This window comes from Mytilus trossulus, chromosome 7 (assembly GCF_036588685.1).
Source record: "Mytilus trossulus isolate FHL-02 chromosome 7, PNRI_Mtr1.1.1.hap1, whole genome shotgun sequence".
NCBI classification, from domain to species: domain Eukaryota; kingdom Metazoa; phylum Mollusca; class Bivalvia; order Mytilida; family Mytilidae; genus Mytilus; species Mytilus trossulus.
In genome coordinates, this window is record NC_086379.1 from 57,050,755 (window position 1) to 57,071,159 (window position 20,405).

Consider the following 20,405-nt stretch of genomic DNA (forward strand, 5'->3'; position numbering starts at 1 on the left):
CAACGTTTTTTTATCGGATTTTATTTTTACCATTAATGTGATAGTAAAAAACAATATTCGATCACAAACGTTGAATGCTATGAACCTAGGATGCCCTAATATATGTTAGGACTTCAGTTAAATAAAGGAAACAGTAGTATACCGCTGTTCAAAACTCATAAATCCATGGACAAAAAACAAAATCGGGGTAACAAACCAAAACCGAGCGAAACGCATTAAATATAAGAGGAGAATAACGACACAACACCGAAACGCAACACACACAGAAACAGACCAATCATCAGACAAAACACCACGAGAATAACAAATATAACATGAAAACCAAATACATGAATTTGGGATAGACAAGTACCGTGCCACGTCTTATCTCAATATCTCAAAAATAAGAGAAAACACAAACGACTCAACGTTAAAATGCAACACACAGAGAAACGAACACTATTATAACAATGACCATCTTCCTGACTTGGTACAGGACACTTTTAAAGGGGAATAAAAGTGGTGGGTTGAACCTGGTTTTATGGCATGCCAAACCTCGCACTTTAATGGCAAAGTTAAATATAACATAATTGAAATGACAACATAATATTACAGGACTACAATACAAATAAATAGGAGAACATATTAGACAAAGAAAAACATGATTAATAGATAACAAAAAGCATCAGGTTTAAAATTCAATACTAGTACGCCAAAAACGCGTCTTGTCCACAGGCACTTGTCTCAGAATTTTTTTTCCTATATACCTTATTATAACAAGGTATATAGGAAAAAAAAATTCTGAGACAAGTGCCTGTGGTCTTGTCCACACAAGACTCACCAGTGTCGCCCAGATATAAAAGATCGAAAGTGAAAAAAGTACAAAGTTGTACAGGACTGAAGATCAAAAGTTGAAAAGGTTTCGCCAAATACGGCATTGTTTTTATGCCCGGGATAAGAACATTATTATTATATAGAACAATTCATGCTATTGCAAACAGTAAATTTTATCAAAGGAATATGAAAGAGATATACACACCGTATCATAGTGGTTAAAATTCAATGGTGCGTTTTCAGGTTGAAAGCAAAAATGGTTGACGCCATAGCGTTTTATTATTTATACCTGGGACTATTATACTTAACTAGTCGCAGTTTATACATATTTTGTTTTCACGAAGACTAAAAGGTGCCCAGCTCTCTTCCTGTTTCAAATTCTGTATCCGCCGAAGCAACTAAATTTTTTAGTAAAAATAACTATTGCCTTGTTGATGCCACTCAAATTTTATAAATACATAATAATACTTGCCTTGTGAAGTTGTATTCGACCGGATGGAGATCACCGTAATATTCCACGTATCCTTTGGCCAGCGATATCTTTCCTAGGTCTGCTGTTGTAGCAAATGTTGATGTATTCATTCCTAAAGATTCAAATATGTGCTTTGTTACTAAATTCTCCCATGAATCATTGCCTATGAGTTCAGCAAGGTAGGTGACAACTCCATACATCAAATTATTATACATGTAACTACCTCTAAATATACCCTCTGGTTTCAGATATTTAAGTCGACTGCAAATATATAGAAATTAAAAGATGTAGTATGAGTGCCAATGAGACCAAATGTATGTAGATGTAAGAGATGCAATGCGGGATTTTGTTTGATATTTTTTTTCCCCTTATCATTTTTTTTTCATTAAACGTTTTGTTCTTACTTTTATGTTATAATTCTCACATCCTATCAATGATGACTTTTTCAAATCTCTGGTACTATGTTCTAATTAGCTATCAAACATACCAGGATTATAATTTAGTACGCCAGACGCACGTTTCGTCTGCATATTAAAGACTCATCAGTGACGCTCATATCGAAATAGTTAAAATGCCAAACAAGTACAAAATTGAAGAGCAATGAGGATCCAAAATTCCAAAAAATTGTGCCAAATACGGCTAAGGTAATCTATGCCTGGGATAAGAAAATCCTTAGTTTTTCGAAAAGTTGGGAATTATTGTCCGCTAATTTTTCAAACCATCAATGCTATACTTACTCTACTACATTTTTCCGGGTAAGATCAGTGTCAAATCTCATCTCATTATGTTTCGGGATACCTGTTTTGTGGGAAAGTAAATCTCGTAGTGTGACGTAGTCGGATCTTAAACTGTCGTAGAAAATCTTCTTTCCATGTAGAATTTTCTTTAGTCTTGTATCCAAGGTATAGCTATTCAAAGGAAAACAATCATTTTTTTTACAAATATAGTGCAGTACAAGCCACAACGATAAGATCACCTATAAAAAAAAACGAAACTTGTTCAAATCCACATTTCCCATTAATGTAGCATCCGTCGTCTGTCGCTGCGGTCATAACTTTTAGAAAATGTTTCTCGGCTGAAACTACTCAGCATAGTTCAACCAAACTTGGCCACAATCATCATTTGCGTGTGTATTCAGTTTTTAAAATCTGTCCGTTGACCCTATCGGCCAATAAACATAGCAAAAATTATCAGTAAGACAAGATCTATAAAGAGGTCAAATGACGGAAATCATCAGTCGAATCCTAATTGGAATTATATTACTTTTCAATAACGATTTTAGATTTTTTGACGTGTTGCTTATTTGACCCCTGTCAAAAACCGAATTATTTTAATATTTCATTTACTGTTATCTGTTTTTGTCTGTTTTAATTCCTTGTTATCTGTTACTAGCCAAATCAATTTGCTGTTTTGATGTTGTTGGGACCCCCCTTGTCCCCTCTCTTATTTTATCGAAAACTGAAAAGATAGACAGATACTTTGAATATCAAAAATCATCAGTAAAACTAGATCTGGAATAAAACAAATTTTGATGAGGACAAGATCAACAAAACAGAGATGTATTTGTCATGATTGTATTCTAATGGGGGTCTCTAATCTACACTGTAGATAACGGTTATGATGAGTGTCGCGGATTATTTAAGGTCTTTGGTTTTTAAAAGCAATGATGATACTTACTGTGTATTAGCAATTGTGGCTTACAATGGAAAGAACAAAACAGATACAAAAACACACACAAAAAATCAAAGCTCACTCTATCTAATGAAAAAGTAAAATCACAAAAATACTGAACTTAGAGGAAAATCAATTCGGAAAGTCCATACTCACATGGCAAAATCAAATAACAAAACGCATCAGAAACGAATGGATAAGAATTGTCTTATTCCTGACTTGGTACAGGCATTTTCAAATGTAGAAAATGGTGGATTAAACCTGGTTCTATAGCGCTAATCCTCTCACTTTAATGACAGTCTCATCAAATTCCGTTACATTTACATTGATGCGTTAAATAAACAGACATACTAAATAAAATAGTCAAAATATGGCTACATCAGTTATCATCGTATAACAATTTTAAAAGGAACAATTTAACACAACACAAAAACATCTATTATCTACGAACACATTGATTGATTTGAGTGTCTGACGTCAGATTTTTTTTATACGTCACATACATTTGTCGTTAATGATACTAAATTATCCTTACACTGAGGAAATTTATGCTGTACTATGCATATATAATAAAGTAATGCGTTAGTTTAACACCACCTTTTTCTGATTGTCGGAGTTTCATAGTTATCATTAAACAACTTTATTAATAAGCTGTTGATGGTTTTAACATATAAAAAGCTTGGTTAACAGCAAAATCGATGAACTCAAAACGAAACGATTTATGAGTTACAAGATCTATTAACCCTAGAAACATGTACATCATCGGCCTATATTACCGGCGAGTTAAACAGCCTTGTAATTTCAAATATAAACTTCCCAATGATTTTACAGTGCTATTGTGTTCAGTTGACACACATACGAGTTGTTATATAACTTCAAAAACAAAGGAAAGGTTAATAATTACTTCGACTTGCCAAATTTTCTAGGATGTTTGCTCAATCATTGTAATAAAGATAAACATCCAAGTCCGCTTTGTGTTGTTAAATGACATTTACTACACATGAGGGTCTGTGCATAACTTTCATCGGTTTAGGTTGTAATTGGAATCACATGGGTAAAATGAGATCTATCACGAACTTTGTTTCCGTCTTATATAGTTTTGAAATTAAGCACCAAATGGCTGATTGACATATAGATCTTGTATTAAAATCATAGTTTCTCACAGTTGAAGACGACAGACACAAAATGAAGGCGATCGTGCACCGACTGATTAAAATAGTTCATTTATATGTATATTGGAATTTGTTTTTGTTGCACATCAGTGTTCCTGATGTTCCGTTGTTTCCTCTAATAGTTGATGTGTTTCCCTCGATTTAAGTTTGTTATCTGATTTGTTTTCTTCCAATCGATTTATGTTTCGAAGACCGGTATGCTACTGTTGCCTTCTTTTCGTTGTAGATGATAGTCATCTTCTGATATTGAATAATTTCTTTAATTACTTACTTTGTTTCCTCCTCTATAAGCTTTGCTAGCAGAACACTTGCAAATGCTTTTGACAGTGATGCTATTTGAAAAAGTGTATCTCCTGTCACAGGAGTCTTCTTTTCTATATCCACAAAGCCATATCCTCCAACGAACAGAACTTTGTCAGATTTGACAACTGATACCGTTAGTCCTACAGTTTTGTTAGATTTAATCTTGCAATCCATGAATCATTGCCTATGAGTTCAGCAAGGTAGGTGACAACTCCATACATCAAATTATTATACATGTAACTACCTCTAAATATACCCTCTGGTTTCAGATATTTAAGTCGACTGCAAATATATAGAAATTAAAAGATGTAGTATGAGTGCCAATGAGACCAAATGTATGTAGATGTAAGAGATGCAATGCGGGATTTTGTTTGATATTTTTTTTCCCCTTATCATTTTTTTTTCATTAAACGTTTTGTTCTTACTTTTATGTTATAATTCTCACATCCTATCAATGATGACTTTTTCAAATCTCTGGTACTATGTTCTAATTAGCTATCAAACATACCAGGATTATAATTTAGTACGCCAGACGCACGTTTCGTCTGCATATTAAAGACTCATCAGTGACGCTCATATCGAAATAGTTAAAATGCCAAACAAGTACAAAATTGAAGAGCAATGAGGATCCAAAATTCCAAAAAATTGTGCCAAATACGGCTAAGGTAATCTATGCCTGGGATAAGAAAATCCTTAGTTTTTCGAAAAGTTGGGAATTATTGTCCGCTAATTTTTCAAACCATCAATGCTATACTTACTCTACTACATTTTTCCGGGTAAGATCAGTGTCAAATCTCATCTCATTATGTTTCGGGATACCTGTTTTGTGGGAAAGTAAATCTCGTAGTGTGACGTAGTCGGATCTTAAACTGTCGTAGAAAATCTTCTTTCCATGTAGAATTTTCTTTAGTCTTGTATCCAAGGTATAGCTATTCAAAGGAAAACAATCAATTTTTTTACAAATATAGTGCAGTACAAGCCACAACGATAAGATCACCTATAAAAAAAAAACGAAACTTGTTCAAATCCACATTTCCCATTAATGTAGCGTCCGTCGTCTGTCGCTGCGGTCATAACTTTTAGAAAATGTTTCTCGGCTGAAACTACTCAGCATAGTTCAACCAAACTTGGCCACAATCATCATTTGCGTGTGTATTCAGTTTTTAAAATCTGTCCGTTGACCCTATCGGCCAATAAACATAGCAAAAATTATCAGTAAGACAAGATCTATAAAGAGGTCAAATGACGGAAATCATCAGTCGAATCCTAATTGGAATTATATTACTTTTCAATAACGATTTTAGATTTTTTGACGTGTTGCTTATTTGACCCCTGTCAAAAACCGAATTATTTTAATATTTCATTTACTGTTATCTGTTTTTGTCTGTTTTAATTCCTTGTTATCTGTTACGAGCCAAATCAATTTGCTGTTTTGATGTTGTTGGGACCCCCCTTGTCCCCTCTCTTATTTTATCGAAAACTGAAAAGATAGACAGATACTTTGAATATCAAAAATCATCAGTAAAACTAGATCTGGAATAAAACAAATTTTGATGAGGACAAGATCAACAAAACAGAGATGTATTTGTCATGATTGTATTCTAATGGGGGTCTCTAATCTACACTGTAGATAACGGTTATGATGAGTGTCGCGGATTATTTAAGGTCTTTGGTTTTTAAAAGCAATGATGATACTTACTGTGTATTAGCAATTGTGGCTTACAATGGAAAGAACAAAACAGATACAAAAACACACACAAAAAATCAAAGCTCACTCTATCTAATGAAAAAGTAAAATCACAAAAATACTGAACTTAGAGGAAAATCAATTCGGAAAGTCCATACTCACATGGCAAAATCAAATAACAAAACGCATCAGAAACGAATGGATAAGAATTGTCTTATTCCTGACTTGGTACAGGCATTTTCAAATGTAGAAAATGGTGGATTAAACCTGGTTCTATAGCGCTAATCCTCTCACTTTAATGACAGTCTCATCAAATTCCGTTACATTTACATTGATGCGTTAAATAAACAGACATACTAAATAAAATAGTCAAAATATGGCTACATCAGTTATCATCGTATAACAATTTTAAAAGGAACAATTTAACACAACACAAAAACATCTATTATCTACGAACACATTGATTGATTTGAGTGTCTGACGTCAGATTTTTTTTATACGTCACATACATTTGTCGTTAATGATACTAAATTATCCTTACACTGAGGAAATTTATGCTGTACTATGCATATATAATAAAGTAATGCGTTAGTTTAACACCACCTTTTTCTGATTGTCGGAGTTTCATAGTTATCATTAAACAACTTTATTAATAAGCTGTTGATGGTTTTAACATATAAAAAGCTTGGTTAACAGCAAAATCGATGAACTCAAAACGAAACGATTTATGAGTTACAAGATCTATTAACCCTAGAAACATGTACATCATCGGCCTATATTACCGGCGAGTTAAACAGCCTTGTAATTTCAAATATAAACTTCCCAATGATTTTACAGTGCTATTGTGTTCAGTTGACACACATACGAGTTGTTATATAACTTCAAAAACAAAGGAAAGGTTAATAATTACTTCGACTTGCCAAATTTTCTAGGATGTTTGCTCAATCATTGTAATAAAGATAAACATCCAAGTCCGCTTTGTGTTGTTAAATGACATTTACTACACATGAGGGTCTGTGCATAACTTTCATCGGTTTAGGTTGTAATTGGAATCACATGGGTAAAATGAGATCTATCACGAACTTTGTTTCCGTCTTATATAGTTTTGAAATTAAGCACCAAATGGCTGATTGACATATAGATCTTGTATTAAAATCATAGTTTCTCACAGTTGAAGACGACAGACACAAAATGAAGGCGATCGTGCACCGACTGATTAAAATAGTTCATTTATATGTATATTGGAATTTGTTTTTGTTGCACATCAGTGTTCCTGATGTTCCGTTGTTTCCTCTAATAGTTGATGTGTTTCCCTCGATTTAAGTTTGTTATCTGATTTGTTTTCTTCCAATCGATTTATGTTTCGAAGACCGGTATGCTACTGTTGCCTTCTTTTCGTTGTAGATGATAGTCATCTTCTGATATTGAATAATTTCTTTAATTACTTACTTTGTTTCCTCCTCTATAAGCTTTGCTAGCAGAACACTTGCAAATGCTTTTGACAGTGATGCTATTTGAAAAAGTGTATCTCCTGTCACAGGAGTCTTCTTTTCTATATCCACAAAGCCATATCCTCCAACGAACAGAACTTTGTCAGATTTGACAACTGATACCGTTAGTCCTACAGTTTTGTTAGATTTAATCTTGCAATCCATGAATCATTGCCTATGAGTTCAGCAAGGTAGGTGACAACTCCATACATCAAATTATTATACATGTAACTACCTCTAAATATACCCTCTGGTTTCAGATATTTAAGTCGACTGCAAATATATAGAAATTAAAAGATGTAGTATGAGTGCCAATGAGACCAAATGTATGTAGATGTAAGAGATGCAATGCGGGATTTTGTTTGATATTTTTTTTCCCCTTATCATTTTTTTTTCATTAAACGTTTTGTTCTTACTTTTATGTTATAATTCTCACATCCTATCAATGATGACTTTTTCAAATCTCTGGTACTATGTTCTAATTAGCTATCAAACATACCAGGATTATAATTTAGTACGCCAGACGCACGTTTCGTCTGCATATTAAAGACTCATCAGTGACGCTCATATCGAAATAGTTAAAATGCCAAACAAGTACAAAATTGAAGAGCAATGAGGATCCAAAATTCCAAAAAATTGTGCCAAATACGGCTAAGGTAATCTATGCCTGGGATAAGAAAATCCTTAGTTTTTCGAAAAGTTGGGAATTATTGTCCGCTAATTTTTCAAACCATCAATGCTATACTTACTCTACTACATTTTTCCGGGTAAGATCAGTGTCAAATCTCATCTCATTATGTTTCGGGATACCTGTTTTGTGGGAAAGTAAATCTCGTAGTGTGACGTAGTCGGATCTTAAACTGTCGTAGAAAATCTTCTTTCCATGTAGAATTTTCTTTAGTCTTGTATCCAAGGTATAGCTATTCAAAGGAAAACAATCAATTTTTTTACAAATATAGTGCAGTACAAGCCACAACGATAAGATCACCTATAAAAAAAAAACGAAACTTGTTCAAATCCACATTTCCCATTAATGTAGCGTCCGTCGTCTGTCGCTGCGGTCATAACTTTTAGAAAATGTTTCTCGGCTGAAACTACTCAGCATAGTTCAACCAAACTTGGCCACAATCATCATTTGCGTGTGTATTCAGTTTTTAAAATCTGTCCGTTGACCCTATCGGCCAATAAACATAGCAAAAATTATCAGTAAGACAAGATCTATAAAGAGGTCAAATGACGGAAATCATCAGTCGAATCCTAATTGGAATTATATTACTTTTCAATAACGATTTTAGATTTTTTGACGTGTTGCTTATTTGACCCCTGTCAAAAACCGAATTATTTTAATATTTCATTTACTGTTATCTGTTTTTGTCTGTTTTAATTCCTTGTTATCTGTTACGAGCCAAATCAATTTGCTGTTTTGATGTTGTTGGGACCCCCCTTGTCCCCTCTCTTATTTTATCGAAAACTGAAAAGATAGACAGATACTTTGAATATCAAAAATCATCAGTAAAACTAGATCTGGAATAAAACAAATTTTGATGAGGACAAGATCAACAAAACAGAGATGTATTTGTCATGATTGTATTCTAATGGGGGTCTCTAATCTACACTGTAGATAACGGTTATGATGAGTGTCGCGGATTATTTAAGGTCTTTGGTTTTTAAAAGCAATGATGATACTTACTGTGTATTAGCAATTGTGGCTTACAATGGAAAGAACAAAACAGATACAAAAACACACACAAAAAATCAAAGCTCACTCTATCTAATGAAAAAGTAAAATCACAAAAATACTGAACTTAGAGGAAAATCAATTCGGAAAGTCCATACTCACATGGCAAAATCAAATAACAAAACGCATCAGAAACGAATGGATAAGAATTGTCTTATTCCTGACTTGGTACAGGCATTTTCAAATGTAGAAAATGGTGGATTAAACCTGGTTCTATAGCGCTAATCCTCTCACTTTAATGACAGTCTCATCAAATTCCGTTACATTTACATTGATGCGTTAAATAAACAGACATACTAAATAAAATAGTCAAAATATGGCTACATCAGTTATCATCGTATAACAATTTTAAAAGGAACAATTTAACACAACACAAAAACATCTATTATCTACGAACACATTGATTGATTTGAGTGTCTGACGTCAGATTTTTTTTATACGTCACATACATTTGTCGTTAATGATACTAAATTATCCTTACACTGAGGAAATTTATGCTGTACTATGCATATATAATAAAGTAATGCGTTAGTTTAACACCACCTTTTTCTGATTGTCGGAGTTTCATAGTTATCATTAAACAACTTTATTAATAAGCTGTTGATGGTTTTAACATATAAAAAGCTTGGTTAACAGCAAAATCGATGAACTCAAAACGAAACGATTTATGAGTTACAAGATCTATTAACCCTAGAAACATGTACATCATCGGCCTATATTACCGGCGAGTTAAACAGCCTTGTAATTTCAAATATAAACTTCCCAATGATTTTACAGTGCTATTGTGTTCAGTTGACACACATACGAGTTGTTATATAACTTCAAAAACAAAGGAAAGGTTAATAATTACTTCGACTTGCCAAATTTTCTAGGATGTTTGCTCAATCATTGTAATAAAGATAAACATCCAAGTCCGCTTTGTGTTGTTAAATGACATTTACTACACATGAGGGTCTGTGCATAACTTTCATCGGTTTAGGTTGTAATTGGAATCACATGGGTAAAATGAGATCTATCACGAACTTTGTTTCCGTCTTATATAGTTTTGAAATTAAGCACCAAATGGCTGATTGACATATAGATCTTGTATTAAAATCATAGTTTCTCACAGTTGAAGACGACAGACACAAAATGAAGGCGATCGTGCACCGACTGATTAAAATAGTTCATTTATATGTATATTGGAATTTGTTTTTGTTGCACATCAGTGTTCCTGATGTTCCGTTGTTTCCTCTAATAGTTGATGTGTTTCCCTCGATTTAAGTTTGTTATCTGATTTGTTTTCTTCCAATCGATTTATGTTTCGAAGACCGGTATGCTACTGTTGCCTTCTTTTCGTTGTAGATGATAGTCATCTTCTGATATTGAATAATTTCTTTAATTACTTACTTTGTTTCCTCCTCTATAAGCTTTGCTAGCAGAACACTTGCAAATGCTTTTGACAGTGATGCTATTTGAAAAAGTGTATCTCCTGTCACAGGAGTCTTCTTTTCTATATCCACAAAGCCATATCCTCCAACGAACAGAACTTTGTCAGATTTGACAACTGATACCGTTAGTCCTACAGTTTTGTTAGATTTAATCTTGCAATCCATGAATCATTGCCTATGAGTTCAGCAAGGTAGGTGACAACTCCATACATCAAATTATTATACATGTAACTACCTCTAAATATACCCTCTGGTTTCAGATATTTAAGTCGACTGCAAATATATAGAAATTAAAAGATGTAGTATGAGTGCCAATGAGACCAAATGTATGTAGATGTAAGAGATGCAATGCGGGATTTTGTTTGATATTTTTTTTCCCCTTATCATTTTTTTTTCATTAAACGTTTTGTTCTTACTTTTATGTTATAATTCTCACATCCTATCAATGATGACTTTTTCAAATCTCTGGTACTATGTTCTAATTAGCTATCAAACATACCAGGATTATAATTTAGTACGCCAGACGCACGTTTCGTCTGCATATTAAAGACTCATCAGTGACGCTCATATCGAAATAGTTAAAATGCCAAACAAGTACAAAATTGAAGAGCAATGAGGATCCAAAATTCCAAAAAATTGTGCCAAATACGGCTAAGGTAATCTATGCCTGGGATAAGAAAATCCTTAGTTTTTCGAAAAGTTGGGAATTATTGTCCGCTAATTTTTCAAACCATCAATGCTATACTTACTCTACTACATTTTTCCGGGTAAGATCAGTGTCAAATCTCATCTCATTATGTTTCGGGATACCTGTTTTGTGGGAAAGTAAATCTCGTAGTGTGACGTAGTCGGATCTTAAACTGTCGTAGAAAATCTTCTTTCCATGTAGAATTTTCTTTAGTCTTGTATCCAAGGTATAGCTATTCAAAGGAAAACAATCATTTTTTTTACAAATATAGTGCAGTACAAGCCACAACGATAAGATCACCTATAAAAAAAAAACGAAACTTGTTCAAATCCACATTTCCCATTAATGTAGCGTCCGTCGTCTGTCGCTGCGGTCATAACTTTTAGAAAATGTTTCTCGGCTGAAACTACTCAGCATAGTTCAACCAAACTTGGCCACAATCATCATTTGCGTGTGTATTCAGTTTTTAAAATCTGTCCGTTGACCCTATCGGCCAATAAACATAGCAAAAATTATCAGTAAGACAAGATCTATAAAGAGGTCAAATGACGGAAATCATCAGTCGAATCCTAATTGGAATTATATTACTTTTCAATAACGATTTTAGATTTTTTGACGTGTTGCTTATTTGACCCCTGTCAAAAACCGAATTATTTTAATATTTCATTTACTGTTATCTGTTTTTGTCTGTTTTAATTCCTTGTTATCTGTTACGAGCCAAATCAATTTGCTGTTTTGATGTTGTTGGGACCCCCCTTGTCCCCTCTCTTATTTTATCGAAAACTGAAAAGATAGACAGATACTTTGAATATCAAAAATCATCAGTAAAACTAGATCTGGAATAAAACAAATTTTGATGAGGACAAGATCAACAAAACAGAGATGTATTTGTCATGATTGTATTCTAATGGGGGTCTCTAATCTACACTGTAGATAACGGTTATGATGAGTGTCGCGGATTATTTAAGGTCTTTGGTTTTTAAAAGCAATGATGATACTTACTGTGTATTAGCAATTGTGGCTTACAATGGAAAGAACAAAACAGATACAAAAACACACACAAAAAATCAAAGCTCACTCTATCTAATGAAAAAGTAAAATCACAAAAATACTGAACTTAGAGGAAAATCAATTCGGAAAGTCCATACTCACATGGCAAAATCAAATAACAAAACGCATCAGAAACGAATGGATAAGAATTGTCTTATTCCTGACTTGGTACAGGCATTTTCAAATGTAGAAAATGGTGGATTAAACCTGGTTCTATAGCGCTAATCCTCTCACTTTAATGACAGTCTCATCAAATTCCGTTACATTTACATTGATGCGTTAAATAAACAGACATACTAAATAAAATAGTCAAAATATGGCTACATCAGTTATCATCGTATAACAATTTTAAAAGGAACAATTTAACACAACACAAAAACATCTATTATCTACGAACACATTGATTGATTTGAGTGTCTGACGTCAGATTTTTTTTATACGTCACATACATTTGTCGTTAATGATACTAAATTATCCTTACACTGAGGAAATTTATGCTGTACTATGCATATATAATAAAGTAATGCGTTAGTTTAACACCACCTTTTTCTGATTGTCGGAGTTTCATAGTTATCATTAAACAACTTTATTAATAAGCTGTTGATGGTTTTAACATATAAAAAGCTTGGTTAACAGCAAAATCGATGAACTCAAAACGAAACGATTTATGAGTTACAAGATCTATTAACCCTAGAAACATGTACATCATCGGCCTATATTACCGGCGAGTTAAACAGCCTTGTAATTTCAAATATAAACTTCCCAATGATTTTACAGTGCTATTGTGTTCAGTTGACACACATACGAGTTGTTATATAACTTCAAAAACAAAGGAAAGGTTAATAATTACTTCGACTTGCCAAATTTTCTAGGATGTTTGCTCAATCATTGTAATAAAGATAAACATCCAAGTCCGCTTTGTGTTGTTAAATGACATTTACTACACATGAGGGTCTGTGCATAACTTTCATCGGTTTAGGTTGTAATTGGAATCACATGGGTAAAATGAGATCTATCACGAACTTTGTTTCCGTCTTATATAGTTTTGAAATTAAGCACCAAATGGCTGATTGACATATAGATCTTGTATTAAAATCATAGTTTCTCACAGTTGAAGACGACAGACACAAAATGAAGGCGATCGTGCACCGACTGATTAAAATAGTTCATTTATATGTATATTGGAATTTGTTTTTGTTGCACATCAGTGTTCCTGATGTTCCGTTGTTTCCTCTAATAGTTGATGTGTTTCCCTCGATTTAAGTTTGTTATCTGATTTGTTTTCTTCCAATCGATTTATGTTTCGAAGACCGGTATGCTACTGTTGCCTTCTTTTCGTTGTAGATGATAGTCATCTTCTGATATTGAATAATTTCTTTAATTACTTACTTTGTTTCCTCCTCTATAAGCTTTGCTAGCAGAACACTTGCAAATGCTTTTGACAGTGATGCTATTTGAAAAAGTGTATCTCCTGTCACAGGAGTCTTCTTTTCTATATCCACAAAGCCATATCCTCCAACGAACAGAACTTTGTCAGATTTGACAACTGATACCGTTAGTCCTACAGTTTTGTTAGATTTAATCTTGCAATCCATGAATCATTGCCTATGAGTTCAGCAAGGTAGGTGACAACTCCATACATCAAATTATTATACATGTAACTACCTCTAAATATACCCTCTGGTTTCAGATATTTAAGTCGACTGCAAATATATAGAAATTAAAAGATGTAGTATGAGTGCCAATGAGACCAAATGTATGTAGATGTAAGAGATGCAATGCGGGATTTTGTTTGATATTTTTTTTCCCCTTATCATTTTTTTTTCATTAAACGTTTTGTTCTTACTTTTATGTTATAATTCTCACATCCTATCAATGATGACTTTTTCAAATCTCTGGTACTATGTTCTAATTAGCTATCAAACATACCAGGATTATAATTTAGTACGCCAGACGCACGTTTCGTCTGCATATTAAAGACTCATCAGTGACGCTCATATCGAAATAGTTAAAATGCCAAACAAGTACAAAATTGAAGAGCAATGAGGATCCAAAATTCCAAAAAATTGTGCCAAATACGGCTAAGGTAATCTATGCCTGGGATAAGAAAATCCTTAGTTTTTCGAAAAGTTGGGAATTATTGTCCGCTAATTTTTCAAACCATCAATGCTATACTTACTCTACTACATTTTTCCGGGTAAGATCAGTGTCAAATCTCATCTCATTATGTTTCGGGATACCTGTTTTGTGGGAAAGTAAATCTCGTAGTGTGACGTAGTCGGATCTTAAACTGTCGTAGAAAATCTTCTTTCCATGTAGAATTTTCTTTAGTCTTGTATCCAAGGTATAGCTATTCAAAGGAAAACAATCATTTTTTTTACAAATATAGTGCAGTACAAGCCACAACGATAAGATCACCTATAAAAAAAAAACGAAACTTGTTCAAATCCACATTTCCCATTAATGTAGCGTCCGTCGTCTGTCGCTGCGGTCATAACTTTTAGAAAATGTTTCTCGACTGAAACTACTCAGCATAGTTCAACCAAACTTGGCCACAATCATCATTTGCGTGTGTATTCAGTTTTTAAAATCTGTCCGTTGACCCTATCGGCCAATAAACATAGCAAAAATTATCAGTAAGACAAGATCTATAAAGAGGTCAAATGACGGAAATCATCAGTCGAATCCTAATTGGAATTATATTACTTTTCAATAACGATTTTAGATTTTTTGACGTGTTGCTTATTTGACCCCTGTCAAAAACCGAATTATTTTAATATTTCATTTACTGTTATCTGTTTTTGTCTGTTTTAATTCCTTGTTATCTGTTACGAGCCAAATCAATTTGCTGTTTTGATGTTGTTGGGACCCCCCTTGTCCCCTCTCTTATTTTATCGAAAACTGAAAAGATAGACAGATACTTTGAATATCAAAAATCATCAGTAAAACTAGATCTGGAATAAAACAAATTTTGATGAGGACAAGATCAACAAAACAGAGATGTATTTGTCATGATTGTATTCTAATGGGGGTCTCTAATCTACACTGTAGATAACGGTTATGATGAGTGTCGCGGATTATTTAAGGTCTTTGGTTTTTAAAAGCAATGATGATACTTACTGTGTATTAGCAATTGTGGCTTACAATGGAAAGAACAAAACAGATACAAAAACACACACAAAAAATCAAAGCTCACTCTATCTAATGAAAAAGTAAAATCACAAAAATACTGAACTTAGAGGAAAATCAATTCGGAAAGTCCATACTCACATGGCAAAATCAAATAACAAAACGCATCAGAAACGAATGGATAAGAATTGTCTTATTCCTGACTTGGTACAGGCATTTTCAAATGTAGAAAATGGTGGATTAAACCTGGTTCTATAGCGCTAATCCTCTCACTTTAATGACAGTCTCATCAAATTCCGTTACATTTACATTGATGCGTTAAATAAACAGACATACTAAATAAAATAGTCAAAATATGGCTACATCAGTTATCATCGTATAACAATTTTAAAAGGAACAATTTAACACAACACAAAAACATCTATTATCTACGAACACATTGATTGATTTGAGTGTCTGACGTCAGATTTTTTTTATACGTCACATACATTTGTCGTTAATGATACTAAATTATCCTTACACTGAGGAAATTTATGCTGTACTATGCATATATAATAAAGTAATGCGTTAGTTTAACACCACCTTTTTCTGATTGTCGGAGTTTCATAGTTATCATTAAACAACTTTATTAATAAGCTGTTGATGGTTTTAACATATAAAAAGCTTGGTTAACAGCAAAATCGATGAACTCAAAACGAAACGATTTATGAGTTACAAGATCTATTAACCCTAGAAACATGTACATCATCGGCCTATATTACCGGCGAGTTAAACAGCCTTGTAATTTCAAATATAAACTTCCCAATGATTTTACAGTGCTATTGTGTTCAGTTGACACACATACGAGTTGTTATATAACTTCAAAAACAAAGGAAAGGTTAATAATTACTTCGACTTGCCAAATTTTCTAGGATGTTTGCTCAATCATTGTAATAAAGATAAACATCCAAGTCCGCTTTGTGTTGTTAAATGACATTTACTACACATGAGGGTCTGTGCATAACTTTCATCGGTTTAGGTTGTAATTGGAATCACATGGGTAAAATGAGATCTATCACGAACTTTGTTTCCGTCTTATATAGTTTTGAAATTAAGCACCAAATGGCTGATTGACATATAGATCTTGTATTAAAATCATAGTTTCTCACAGTTGAAGACGACAGACACAAAATGAAGGCGATCGTGCACCGACTGATTAAAATAGTTCATTTATATGTATATTGGAATTTGTTTTTGTTGCACATCAGTGTTCCTGATGTTCCGTTGTTTCCTCTAATAGTTGATGTGTTTCCCTCGATTTAAGTTTGTTATCTGATTTGTTTTCTTCCAATCGATTTATGTTTCGAAGACCGGTATGCTACTGTTGCCTTCTTTTCGTTGTAGATGATAGTCATCTTCTGATATTGAATAATTTCTTTAATTACTTACTTTGTTTCCTCCTCTATAAGCTTTGCTAGCAGAACACTTGCAAATGCTTTTGACAGTGATGCTATTTGAAAAAGTGTATCTCCTGTCACAGGAGTCTTCTTTTCTATATCCACAAAGCCATATCCTCCAACGAACAGAACTTTGTCAGATTTGACAACTGATACCGTTAGTCCTACAGTTTTGTTAGATTTAATCTTGCAATCCAAAGTGTCCTTAAATACTTGATCGATTCGGACGTTTTCATTTCCATTAAGACAGAAAACGAACGAATATAACAGAAAAACTCGAAACATTTTTTATGAATATATACTCAGCGTTTTCATTACGATGCAAGAATAAAAGCAGGTGTATGTGATAATCTGCCAAGCATTTATAGTTCATGCATCTGATGTAACTAGAAATAACTATCAATAATAATTGGTACTTGTATATGATAATTTACTTGATATCGCATTGTCATATCAGACACAAAACAGGAGTACAATGTACTTTGTGTGAAGCTAACTGCAAGAGAGGTAGATGTCTGCAAAATGAGCAGACGTGGACATATTTCTGGCACCAAATAGCTTGCATAAAACACTGGCATTTTGAAAAACTATAATATTAAACCAGAGACATATAATCTCTGATTAAGCTTACAGATTTTAAACATATTACACTATTTGTCAATAAAGTGAATACATGTATTATATTGCATGACCATGTGATGAATGCAACACAGTACCTTTTTTCGATATAATAAGACCCACAGACAGTTTTGTCGAGCCTTCGACTTAAGTCGAAAAAGCGAGACTAAGCGATCCTACTTTCCGTCGTCGTCGTCGTCGGCGGCGGCGGCGTCCACAAATATTCACTCTGTGGTTAAAGTTTTTGAAATTTTAATTACTTTCTTAAACTATACTGGATTTCTTTCAAACTTGGACAGAAGCTTGTTTATGATCATAAGATAATATCTAGAAGTAAATTTTGTAAAAATAAAATTCCATTTTTTCCGTATTTTACTTATAAATGAACTTAGTTTTTTCTGCGGGGAAACATTACATTCACTCTGTGGTTAAAGTTTTTAGAATTTTGATAACTTTCTTAAACTATCCTTGGTTTGTAACAAACTTGGACAGGACCTTGTTTATGATCATTAGATAGTATCCAGAAGTAAATTTTGTGAAAAAATAATTCCATTTTTTCCGTATTTTACTTTTAAATGGACTTATTTTTTTTCTGCCGGGAAACATTACATTCACTCTGTGGTTAAAGTTTTTAAAATTTTAATAACTTTCTTAAACTATCCTGGGATTGTACCAAACTTGGACAGAAGCTTATTTATGATCATAAGATAGTATCCAGAAGTAAATTTTGTAAAAAGATAACTCAATTTTTTTTTCTGTATTTTACTTTTAAATGGACTTAGATTTGCTTCCAGTTAACAGTTTTTAAGTTTTTAAAACATTTATTAGATTCATTAACTATACTAGATTTTCACCAAACTTGGACAGAAGCTTCTTACAATCAAAAGATAGTATCAAGAGGAATATTTTTATTGATTTTTTTCCTCAATTTTGTTGAGTCTGCTATTTACAGCAAAAATAGGCGAGACAACGGGTTCCGCGGAACCCTTACAAATATTTATACTACTATACAATAAGGTAAGATATCATAATCATTGTAATCATAGAATACCTTAGCCGTATTTGGCACAACTTTTAGGAATTTTATTTTTTTCAATACTATACAATTTTATACTTGTTTGGTCTTGAAACGTGTTTTGTCTGAGCGCCACTGATGAGTCTTATGTAGACGAAACACGCGTCTGGCGTATAAAAGTATAAGCCCGGTATCTTTAATAACTATCTATGCTATTAGGTGAACGTTTCTTCCCCGAGGGTATCATCATTTCAGTAGTCAGTATGTTGACATACATACCAAATAAATGGTCATATTTATAAATATTCTGTTTACAAAAGTATGAATTTTCGAAATACTAAGGATTTTCTTATCCTATGCACAGGTTACCTTAGCCGTATTTGACACAATTTTTGGAATTTTTGGTTTTCAATGCTATACAACTTTGTACTTGTTTGGTTTTATAACTATTTTGATATGAGCGCCACTGATGAGTCTTATGTAGACGAATCACGGGTCTGGCGTAAAAATATATAAGCCCGGTACCTTGATAATTAAACACCAGTGTAAGTCTAGATATTATTTAAAAACTAATTCTACATATTGAAAAAAGTTCAATTGCTTAAAAGAAAGTGCCAAATATTAGGGCACAATTTTAGTTCCAAAAGGTGAAGTTGAAATCATCCCTTCGTAAATTTTACGGACGCCATGACGAGTTGGTTGACCGCTATGGAATATACGTTTCACAGATAATATCGGATATGTTCTTTATGTCGTTACTACGATCCACTTCCTTTTTCACGAATGTTACCTACCGAATTAGACTATTTATCGGGTTTGTGATAACATGAGCAACATAACGGGTGTCACATGTGGGGCAGGATCTGCTTATCCTTCAAGGACACATGAGATCACCCCAGTTTTTGCTGGGTTTATGTTGCTAAGTCTCTTATTTTCTATGTTGTGCCTTGTGTACTATTATTTGTTTGTCTGTCTGTTTTTTTCCCTTTTTTAGCCATGGCGTTGTCTGTTTATTTTCGATCTATGAGTTTCACTGTCCCTCTGTTATCTTTTACTCCTCTTTTAGGGAAATGAAATACAGTTGAACGTTAATTTTTTAAACCAACAAAAGACCACGTAAGTATGTTTGTATTGAACATTGTATAGATATCTATATTCATTTGATAAAATTAACTGTTTGAAATAGCATAAATTGTTCTAAATAATAATGATGTTCTTATCCCAAGCAGAAAAACCCTAGCCGTATTTGGCACAACTTTTTTTGAACTTTTGATCCTCAGTGCTGTACAACTTTGTCAATTTTTTTACTTTCGAACTTTTATATCCGGCCGTCCCTGGTGAGTCTTGTGAGGACGAGGCGCGTTTCTGGCGTATTGAATGTTAAACCTGATGCCTTTTGTTAGCTATTATTAATGTGTTTCTTTGTCTAATATGTTCTTCTATTTATTTGTATTGTAGTCCTGTAATAATATGTTGTCATTTTAATGTTATATTTAACATTGCCATTTAAGTGTGAGGTTTGGCATGCGATATATTAAGTAAAGTACCACTTTTTATGGGTGTGATTTATCTTAAATAAAGATGTGTTTACCCACTATTGTGTTTTGGGCAAAAATTAAAGACGACAGAGATAAACTAAACAGAATAAATGATCAGCAATACAAGATCAACAAAACAGAGATTTTTCTCTTGA

General features: G+C 33.2%; 2 protein-coding genes across 2 annotated transcripts in view; both read right to left on the reverse strand.

Annotated features, from left to right (window-relative positions):
- Window positions 1–20,405, reverse strand: part of LOC134725385 (gigasin-6-like) — a 32,822-nt gene that overhangs the window by 2,270 nt on the left and 10,147 nt on the right. The gene's annotated exons all lie outside the window — the stretch shown is intronic.
- LOC134726068 (uncharacterized) lies at window positions 1,255–17,364 on the reverse strand. Its single transcript, XM_063590464.1, has 14 exons — window positions 17,072–17,364; window positions 14,694–14,864; window positions 14,103–14,217; window positions 13,904–14,001; window positions 11,526–11,696; window positions 10,935–11,049; window positions 10,736–10,833; window positions 8,358–8,528; window positions 7,767–7,881; window positions 7,568–7,665; window positions 5,190–5,360; window positions 4,576–4,713; window positions 2,023–2,193; window positions 1,255–1,546 (listed from the first exon to the last, which is right to left on the reverse strand). Exons 1-14 carry the CDS (start codon window positions 17,362–17,364, stop codon window positions 1,255–1,257), a joined length of 2,217 nt encoding a protein of 738 aa, XP_063446534.1.

What these genes read in the sequence shown, in the direction of transcription:
- LOC134726068 (XM_063590464.1), bottom strand. Translation starts at nt 17,364, where the DNA reads ATGTTTCGAGTTTTTCTGTTATATTCGTTCGTTTTCTGTCTTAATGGA. An exon ending in CTTATAGAGGAGGAAACAAA is followed by an intron (nt 14,865 to 17,071) that starts GTAAGTAATTAA and finishes TCCTTTGAATAG; the next exon opens with CTATACCTTGGATACAAGAC. An exon ending in ACCCGGAAAAATGTAGTAGA is followed by an intron (nt 11,050 to 11,525) that starts GTAAGTATAGCA and finishes ATATATTTGCAG; the next exon opens with TCGACTTAAATATCTGAAAC.